Here is a 9,538-nt window from a genome sequence, read left to right on the forward strand (position 1 = left end):
GAACGCGGAGGGTGAGCAGGGCGCGACCGTACGTTTTATTGGCGCGTATGATCTCGTGGCTGGCAGACGCAGCGGTCCCGGTCATTGTCCTCACGTAGTGATCCCTGAGCGCTCCTGGATCTATGGTGTTCATCAAGGACTCTAATCTGTCGAAGAAAACACGTCGTTAGAAGTCTGCACACAGGTCGCCAAGCTACGGAAATGGACCTACTCGCCGTCGACGCGGCCATCGACAGTGACCCAGCACCCCACATCATCGGCGTGTGCGTGCGCAAAGATGGGATGGTGCGGGAAGCGCTCCTCGGGGTTGGGCTCGTATTGGAACGCCATGGTGTTTGGGAGACGTGCGAAACCCTTGCACTCGTCTTTGTGGCCCGCGCGGAAATCTGCACGCTGACAGTCCGTGTCGCAGTAGCGCGCCGCTCTACAGATCATGAGAGTTAGCGTAAGTTCAGTAATGACAATGAGTATTTGACCCACTTGCAGTGAGAGCATGTCTGCAGCGGCTTTCTTTGACTGCCTCGTTTGTCGCAGTACGAACAGTGCGTTTTCGCAACATGTTCCTCCTTCCTCTTATTGTCCCAGATCCGCCTAATGCGCTCAAACGCCAAGTCATTCACCGACGGCTCCTTTTCCTCAGAAGCCGGTACGGTGTTGGCGTGAGTTTCGTCCATTGCGCGGGTCTGTATATGATGGCGGAGGATTGGCGAGAAACAGTACCGTCGTTGAAGCACGGTTAGAAAAAGAAAGCCACAAAATGAAATGGCCTCGTTGGCGGGAAGCGGGAGAAGCGGAGACACCGGCGCCTGTATCTCGGCAGCTACTTGTCGGTGTTCCACCACTCAACGTGCACCACAGTACCTTTGCACGCTGACTACATGCCTCGCGGAGATGAAAACAGCGGTCAGCGACAAGAAAACGCCTCATCCGGAGAGGCAGAATCGACATACCTACTGGATCCTATATCGCAACTAATCGGACTGACCACTGGTCGGCACATCAGGAGTGCGCGGCCTTACGTCCACCGGAGACCGGACCAGGTCAGCGACTAACGTATCGTTCAACATGAAGTCGCACAAATACTAACCACACGATCTCCACAGATAACTCGTCGCTTTACGCGCCGAGACTTGGAGTTGATCATGCTCCTATCCATCCAAGCTGGTCTGTTCTCCGACGCACACCCTGGAGAGGCGACGGGGCCTGAGGAATGGCGCGAACATGTCTCTGGGCGCGCTCCGGGGCCTATCAATGAAGAGCGGTGTATGTTATTCCTCGCGACGACCCACAACATGTTGCGGCGAAGTAGCGGCTGGTGGGAGCAGTTGATTCGAGCCGGCGCATCCGCCGAAGCCATGTCCATTGTGCTGGAGGTCGCTAGCTATGAGCGGCACCAACATAACGGACGGAACAGCACTGAGGAGCCATCCGCGACGGGCAGTCAGTGACGATGTCGCTCGCCCAGTATACGACGACAACGGTAAGCACTTGCATGCCGCATCGTGAGCTCAACCATGATCCCTTCTACGATATAGGATGGCCATACGCTGCACTTGACCATGTGCTTGCTGTTGAGAGCGTCGACCTGTGCTCTCTGTTGAAGGTGTCGATGTCACTGGTGGGTGTAAATGTTCCCTCATACTACGACAATCACACTAATTTCCGTGCAATTCATTGTAGCTGTTTCGTTGTACGGTACGGGGGTACGGAGAGTTATCACCGCAATGCTACTTACTTGACTCTGTCTCCGTCTATCGTGTACATTAAGTATCCATAAACCATGCAGCCTGTTAGTTATCTGCCAACCCGTGAATGAAATGTGTCTGTGCCGCGTTCGGAAACAGCGGCCCACTCGCGAAACAGCACATCTGGGCAGTTTCGCAACCCTACAACAGCGCCCGCCCGCCGACTTTGTGCTTCAGCTAACCTGTGCACGGGTGGTAGGTCACATATGTACGCCGTGATATGGTCGCGAAACACCACATGTGTGCTGTTTCGCGGTGTCGGTCGATATATCAGGGCGCGAAACACCACACGTGTGGTGTTTCGCGGTGTGCCGTCGTCTGTCAGGCTGCGAACGGTCGATATATCAGGGCGCGAAACACCACACGTGTGGTGTTTCGCGGTGTGCCGTCCTCTATCAGGCTGCGAAACAGCACATGTGTGCTGTTTCGCGGGATATGTTCGGCGATCTGGGTGAATGTCTCCGTGTGCGATGTCCCTATATGTGGCGTTAAGTCCCAACATAACATAGGGTTCGAGGAAAATAAATGTCTTTATTGCTGGTCATGCAATCTCATAGTAGCCTGCCGCCTTGCGCTCGATTGGACCGTCAACAAACACGTATTCGTTCATTCTATATGATTACATTGTCCGCTGATTCCACAATGTTCCCGAAACGCTCCAATATCCCTCACATCCCGTCGACGCGTTGTCCAGCGGGTGCAATTCAACCTCGCGGTCCTCGTGGTCCTCGCGGTCCTCCCGGAATCGTCAGTTGCTGGTGGGCTCTGCTCTGCAAGGCGTTCGTCTGTGTGAGCAGAGGATAATACTGTGAATATGTGTACGCACTGACGGCAGATAGGAGCACTTGTCCGAAGTCATCGTTGTCTAGGCTTGTTCAGGGGGCCCCTGCGGCAACACGCGCCATGCTTCATCAATGGTCACCTCCGTCATCGTCGTGAGGAAGCACCCGGCCGACTTGAGTGCCTGCAAGGTCTCCCGCCAATTGTTCGCCCGCCGCATCATCCCGCGGAAGGAATCCAGCATCAACGCCGCGCGGTCCTCGTTCATAGGCCCCATCTGCGAAAGCTCGGGACGATTACGCCTTTCTTGCCTCCCATTCTCCTGACCAGAGGGGCGTGGCAAGACCAGCCCTTCCTCGATGGACAGGAGCATAATCACTTCGATCTCGTGACGCGTGAAGCGGCGCTCAACCTGAATCAAACATGACCGGTTAGTGCGCTCTCACTTTCTACTACCGCGCTGCTCACTTACCTCACTGGGACGGTGCGGAACGTCGTCAGGCACGTCGTCGAGGCGCAGTCCGGTCGCCGCCTCGAAGATCTGTGCGACGGTATCTTCCATGGGAGTTGTTGGCCTGCGTTCACCTCTCTGTCGGTGGCGTCGTCGGGGGCGGCTTCCGTGAGGCATGTTGTGAACAAGATATACGGTGATGGGCGGTAGGACGTGGAAGAGCCTAAGTGAGTATCGTGATCCACCGCAGCAGCTGTTCATCTCTAAGCGCCGTCGAACTGCATTTGGCAGTCGTCGCACGAAGTTCGCTTCTCCCGCTGCACGCGACGCGGTTCCTCTGTTTTGCGGCGGTCTGTTTTGACTCCCACTCCACCACTACACTCGTTAGCAATATGGAGTCTATCAGCACCGAAGGCGCGTTGAGAATAAGCTCCGATTCAAGCTTAAGCGTCGATGCACTGAAGCTCAGCTTTGACAAGAGAAAGGAGCGGGAGCACTATGAAAAAACGCACTGCTCGTTTTGCGGGACAGACGGTGGGAGTGCCCCCTTAAAAAGCTGTTCTCACTGCAAGTATGTTTTGATCGTTCTGTACATACATGAGCTATTACTAATTGCTTGCCTTCCAACTGTAGAGCCGCGCGTTACTGCGACCGCGCCTGCCAGCTCGCCGCGTTCAGGGCAGGCCACAAAGACGAATGCGTCAATTTCAAGCAGCCTCCTACAACGATGGCATTCCAACCTCAGGTCGACACCGATGCAGAGTTTCCTCTCCACCCGCTCTTTGCGCACGCCCACGAACAAAGCGTCGGCTGTTGGGTTTCCATCGACGGCCGCATTGATTGCGAGTACGTCGAGCTTTATGTGGTCGTAAGTTGTAACCACGTGCTGACCGCATGACTTTGTAGGTTGCAACAATTGACGGACAGCCTCGATCCATATACGACAATGCACCGGTACATTCGCACAATGTGTGGGCCGGTTGCAGCGGCCAGCCGCCAGACCATACGCGCCTACAAGGCTTGCGCGCGAAGCCTCCTCACCCTTCGCGTCCTCGTACAGAACCGGCGTAAGGACAAAACCCCTATTTTGGTGTTTGCTTCGCGAGCACAAGTCCTCTGCCTGGCGCCTTCGACAGATGCAGTTCAAAACGGAACAGCTGAATGCGACAACCTTGTGGCGTTCTCGCAGGACGAGTGAGTATCGCTATCATTTTACCGTTTGGCACATACAGCGACTGAGACTGACTATACGTGTTTTCTACAGTGTGCCGCGCGTCGCCATGGGGGTCGCTCACGACCCGTGGGATCATGTTCCCCGGTTGTCTATCGTTCAAATAAACACCAATGAGGTACGCAGCGTCGCTCCGCACTCAGTGAACTTGGCTCATCTTGCGTTTCTAGTTTGTGTCGTCCGCACCTCTTCCCAAACAGGTCAAGGACGCGGATCAGGGAACTATCCTCCTTTCTACGGGAGACTTTGTTGTCTTACAACTGCAGTTCCGCCTCGGCAACGATGGGACGATCTCCAAGGAATGGGACGCCCTCGGCACTATCGAGGCCATCTTCCTTCCTTATGTACCTTGGAACGGCGTCCCCGCAATTACTCAATTGCCTCCCTTGCTGCCCACCGTCCAATCCCCCACGTCCGTGTGCGGTATCCCTGCGATTGGACATCTACTACGTGTACCACTCGACCAGGAAGCCGTTCGGCATTATTTTGCGGACTTTTGGCAACATGGTAAGGAGGTCTACATGCGTACCCACTTCGGCGCCGTGCGTGCAGATCTGACCCATCGAACCGAGTCTGCTATGATGATGATGGGCGACAGACTCCTTCGGGGAATTGTCCAGAGTCGTAATTTGGTTCCCCTCGTTCAACGCCTGCGCGAGGCTGGTATGTACGATACTGCTGCGAAGTTCTGCGAAGAATCGTGACTCCGTCCTCCGTCAACTACGTCTCTCTCATATGCTGTATATATACCACTTGCATTCCGTATACGCTGTACCACTACCGAGCATATATCAAACACTGTGGACGTTTGATATACCGTGCATGACCGCTCGACTACTGAGTTTGATATACCGCCAGTGTACCACTGGTGGAGAACTTGAGTACGGCCTCGTCCACCGGGCCGTGTACCCCAGCGAAACAGCACACGTGTGCAGTTTCGCAACTGGCCTGACCGCTGTACGCCGCGAAACCCCACACGTGTGGTGTTTCGCGCATGGTCACTCTGCGCACTACCGCGAAACTGCACACGTGTGGTGTTTCGCGCATGGTCACTCTGCGCACGACCGCGAAACTGCACACGTGTGGTGTTTTGCGCATGGTCACTCTGCGCACGACCGCGAAACTGCACACATGTGCTGTTTCGCGGACTGCTTCCGGAGGGCGGAGGGTGTTTTGCACTACGTTCGGCGTCCGTGTATGCCATATGTACAAACGACTGCGATGTATTTCAAGCGGTACATGGTTTCGTTCGTCGGTCTACGCCGTCGCGTTAGTTGCGCACTACAAATTTGTCGAGCAGGCTTTCCAAACCGGCGTCGGAGATGCGCTGGATCAACGCGCGAATGTTACCAGCACGTGAGATGTCCCCAATCATCTCCATCACCAGCGTGTTCATGATAGCGTCCATTCTGCCCACAATGTCGGCGCGGCCTGGGCCAAAGTGGCTCTCTATGTAAGCTTCCTCGCCGAGCTCCATTAAGTCAGAAAAGTAGTCCTTTACGGCACTTTGGTCGATCCCCGCGCGGAGTAGCCTCCCGAGCGCCGGCGTAGCATCCGCAGGAGCCCGTGATTGGACGGTCGGCAGCGTGCTGGAAAGGGACGTCGGCTGTTCTACCCCATCCCACGGCAGCCAAGGGACGAAAATCGCCTCCAGGGCGCTGAGCGCCTGCCAGTCTGTGGAGATAGTCTCACCATCACCGACGCGGAATTGTAGGTGGAAGACGACAAAGTCGCCCGTGTTCAGAAGCACGATACCGTCGCTGGCGTCCTTGATTTGTGTTCGGAGCGGAGCATCGTTCACCAGCTATGAAATACCTGGCGTGAGCCGTTTCGGCGAGCGATGCATACATCCGCTTACCTACCTCGACGTTGTTGAACTGCCGGATAGACAGCCGGGGGACCTTGTACCAAGGGTCACGGGCAACGCCGATAGCCACACGCGGCGCACTACACAAAGTGGACGTGATCAGTGATTGTGCTGTAGCCCACACATTGCCATTGTCGACTTACTTGTCCAGGTTGAAGGTCGCAATGCCGTTGTACTCGTGTTGCCCCGCTCCCCGCTGCACTGCGGCGGTCGAGGATGGCAGACTCAGGACTTGTGATTGGGATGCGAACACCAGGATCGGGGTCTTATCCTTGCGACGGTTCTGCACAAGCACGCGGAGGGTGAGAATGCTCCGCGCACATGCCCTGTGTGCCCGCATCGTCTCGAGGCTCGCCGTCCAAGCAGGCGCAGCCAGGATGTGCATCATGCGGCTCGTCATCCCCACAGGGTCCAAGCTTTCCATCAACGTTTGCAACCTATACGTTAATACAGTTAGAACCCTCGCGTAAAGACGTTGTATCCACGTACGAGCCGTCAATTCGGCCGTCAATGGAGACCCAGCAGCCGACGTGTTCTTGGTGCGAGCGCGCAAAGATTGGGTGCGGTGGGAACTGTTGTTCATTTTCGACCGTTGATAGGAACGCCATAGTCGTGGGGAGGTGCACAAACGTCTCGCATTCACGCCTGTGCACTCGTGTGAAGTCGGCCAGTTGGCAGTCCTTGTTGCAGTAACGAGTCGCTCTGCCAAGTTGCACGTTAGCTAGTCCACATACATACTCCACTCGGTGTACCTGCAGCGCCCACAGCTCTTCAGGGGCGTACCGCCGCCGTCCTTGCCGCAAGAGGTGCAGTGCGATTTTGCGTATCGTTCTTCACGTTTTATCCCCTCGAGCATACGCTGTACTTGAAGTAAGCCGCCGTTCGCATCGGTGGTTGCCTGCGCGACGGAGTCCTCCCGATTGGTTAACTCGGGGTCGCGGTCGTTTGTCCGGCTGGGGTGCATGTGGGTAGATGTGGCGATTGTTGATGGTGGTATGCAGTAGTGAGCACTCAGTACGTCACGCGCACGTCCCGTAATTTAACGTGTGAATTGCTACCTCGCTGCGGGTTTACACACATTACCAACCAAGTCGATGACAGCGTGTAATTGATATACAACAAGATGCATGAATGTACATTTTACGGATCGGACGATGTCGTGCGAGGGGCGGAGAGTATGTGCGGGCGGAAACTAGCGACTGGGGCAGCGATGAGCGTGAAGTAAATACAATCAAAATACAAAAGTGAGCGTAGGGTATGTGCAAGTCAACTGCGCAAGGATGTCAAGAGATCATTTAAATACATGCATTGCACTCCCGGCATGAATAGCGTTGCACTTTGTCGAAGCGGTGCATCATGTGGGATTTGAGAGAGGCAAGGGGGGGGAAGCCGACGTTGTACATCCAGCAATCGATATTCGCCGGCGGTCCGTTCTGATTGTGGCGAGTATGGTAGTGTCTAGCAAAATGTACGTACATCTCCCATCCGCTAGGTATGGAGGTTGCCTTGACGACGGACCTCTCCTTCTTGTCCGCTATCCCGGGACGACCAGGGTGAAGCAGAGAGAGCGGCTTGCGCTCAATGGGCCCCGAGACAAGGAACCACCACAGGAGGTCGGTTCTGGTGGGATTGCTGGGCAGCTTCCACTGCAAGTCGCGTGCGAGGAGCTCGTCCACATGCTCGTCGCAAACGCGGTCGAGGCATCTGGCGTGGAGCCACCTCTCGCAGTGGTAGCAGTAGCGGAGGATGTCGATGTCCGGGCCATATATGTGCCCGAAATCGCAAGTCCCCGGGCAGATGTCGACCCTGTTCCGCTGGCGTGTGGGAGACCATGAGAATAGCTGCAGGTGGGGAACCGATCTACTCACGTTTTTCAGTACGTAGTAAGACGTCTTTTCAGCGCGCGAGCGGACCTCGTGCAGGAACACGTTGCGACGGAGATACACAAATGGGAGATCGTTAAACGGGAGGGAAATGATCGCCGGGTCGAACACCGTCGTCGTGGCGTGACGAGTGAACTCCGAGGTCATGAGCTCTTTTGAGGGTGATATTGCACATAATTCCATCTCTCCAAACATGATGTGGAACTTGCGCGGCAGCTGGTGCAGGGGAATCTTCCGCCGCAGAGTAGGTACGCGGACCAGTTGATACACCGTAGCGGCGAACTGTGGAGATATGATCATCAACTTTGCTGCGCGAGCAGAACTCTACGTGCGCAAAAAGGCTTACGACTTTCGGCTTGTGGTGGAAACTCAAACTGTCCACATAATATATGCCGTGGTTTGTATGCACCCTGAGGTGCGAGCGAGCGCGCAGACGGTCAGCACACCGTGTCGCTGGGACGGGAGCCAGAGCTCACTTACACGTCTCCGACGCGCACTATACCGTTGCACCCGGGCCCACCCTTCAACCTTGGTGCTAGGACAAAAATATATTAGCGAGATGAACTGAAAACATATTGACAGCGCGGCGACTTACCTGGCGCAGAGGACACACCCTCGCCAGGTCTTTCATAGAACACATTTTCAGCGTATTCCGGGTTAGACGGCAACAAGCGAGCAGGGTAGCAAGGCGGCGCCGGCAGAGCGGTCGGCAGAATTCCGAGGCTGAATAGCCTGGACTTTGGTCTCTCCTCTGTATCGCTAGGGTACATTATGGCGTCGTCAGCGTACAAGGAAGAGGACAGGGCAAGAAAAACGTGCGGGGTCCTGCCACGCGGGAGAAGTGAACTCTGTACATATACGGACAGAGGAAGTGTCACAGCGTCTATATGTACGTACCAGGTGTGATCGGCGGTCTCCGAGCTGTCACCACTCAGCGGGCAGCGATCCTTCGCTTTACTTCGCCACTACAACATGTCGGGCACAAAAGGGCGTGAGCGGAAGTCCAAAGGCAAAGGGAGCGCCGTGTCTGCACTGGCTTTTCGGCAGTCTGTCACGGATATCAGGGACGCCCGCACGCGGCTCTCCTCGGTGACTGTGCCACCTCGGACACCCGCACCAGCCAGAGACGACGAGCTCCGCGACGCTGCGGTGGAAGATCCCCTCGATGTAGGTGTGCATGTCCCGTGGATATGTGATGTACTCACCGGATGTTCGGTGCAGGCCTCCGCCGAGTGTCCTGTCTTTACTCGACACGAAATAGAAATGCTCCTGCTCCTTTCCATCCCGGAGGGTTTATTCCCTCTGAGATCCGCGGGGGACGTCAGCAGAGAGGGAACGGCAGAGGGCAGTCAGAGGCCGCATTGGATGGGGGGTGGAATACCGGCGGACACAGGCCCTATCAACGAGGAGCGCTGCGCTGCGATGCTCGAGGGATGTTTGATGACGATGCGGCGGGCAAACAACTGGGGAGACAATGTCGATATCGTCAGGACGTCGTCTGCCTTCCTTGCTACGCTGTATGGCGTCATAGAGCACCTGGTCGGCGGCGGCAACGAGCACACGAACTCTTAACGGATAACG

At 55.8% G+C, this 9,538-nt stretch overlaps 5 protein-coding genes across 5 annotated transcripts; 2 read left to right on the forward strand and 3 right to left on the reverse strand.

The window, feature by feature from the left end:
• Positions 1-207: 207 nt before the first annotated feature.
• On the reverse strand, positions 208-674 carry TRAVEDRAFT_46349 (uncharacterized protein; the record flags this gene model as incomplete). The annotated part of the gene is made up of 2 exons (XM_008038236.1): positions 208-424; positions 481-674. 2 exons carry the CDS (start codon positions 672-674, stop codon positions 208-210), a joined length of 411 nt encoding a protein of 136 aa, XP_008036427.1.
• Positions 675-2,610: 1,936 nt separating this feature from the next.
• TRAVEDRAFT_19585 (uncharacterized protein) lies at positions 2,611-3,087 on the reverse strand (the record flags this gene model as incomplete). Its single annotated transcript, XM_008037856.1, has 2 exons — positions 2,611-2,937; positions 2,998-3,087. 2 exons carry the CDS (start codon positions 3,085-3,087, stop codon positions 2,611-2,613), a joined length of 417 nt encoding a protein of 138 aa, XP_008036047.1.
• Positions 3,088-3,703: 616 nt separating this feature from the next.
• TRAVEDRAFT_46351 (uncharacterized protein) lies at positions 3,704-4,835 on the forward strand (the record flags this gene model as incomplete). Its single annotated transcript, XM_008038237.1, has 5 exons — positions 3,704-3,822; positions 3,883-4,170; positions 4,241-4,325; positions 4,378-4,749; positions 4,806-4,835. 5 exons carry the CDS (start codon positions 3,704-3,706, stop codon positions 4,833-4,835), a joined length of 894 nt encoding a protein of 297 aa, XP_008036428.1.
• Positions 4,836-5,477: 642 nt separating this feature from the next.
• Positions 5,478-8,727, reverse strand: TRAVEDRAFT_46352 (uncharacterized protein; the record flags this gene model as incomplete). Its single annotated transcript, XM_008038238.1, has 9 exons — positions 5,478-6,011; positions 6,070-6,154; positions 6,218-6,511; positions 6,564-6,776; positions 7,551-7,888; positions 7,943-8,239; positions 8,304-8,367; positions 8,438-8,492; positions 8,553-8,727. The coding sequence occupies 9 exons, from the start codon at positions 8,725-8,727 to the stop codon at positions 5,478-5,480; spliced, it is 2,055 nt and encodes a 684-aa protein (XP_008036429.1).
• A 202-nt stretch (positions 8,728-8,929) lies between these two features.
• On the forward strand, positions 8,930-9,529 carry TRAVEDRAFT_46353 (uncharacterized protein; the record flags this gene model as incomplete). The annotated part of the gene is made up of 2 exons (XM_008038239.1): positions 8,930-9,124; positions 9,179-9,529. The coding sequence occupies 2 exons, from the start codon at positions 8,930-8,932 to the stop codon at positions 9,527-9,529; spliced, it is 546 nt and encodes a 181-aa protein (XP_008036430.1).
• Between the last annotated feature and the right edge of the window lie 9 nt (positions 9,530-9,538).

Source organism: Trametes versicolor, assembly GCF_000271585.1.
Source record: "Trametes versicolor FP-101664 SS1 unplaced genomic scaffold TRAVEscaffold_4, whole genome shotgun sequence".
In the NCBI taxonomy this organism is placed as follows: Eukaryota; Fungi; Basidiomycota; class Agaricomycetes; order Polyporales; family Polyporaceae; genus Trametes; species Trametes versicolor.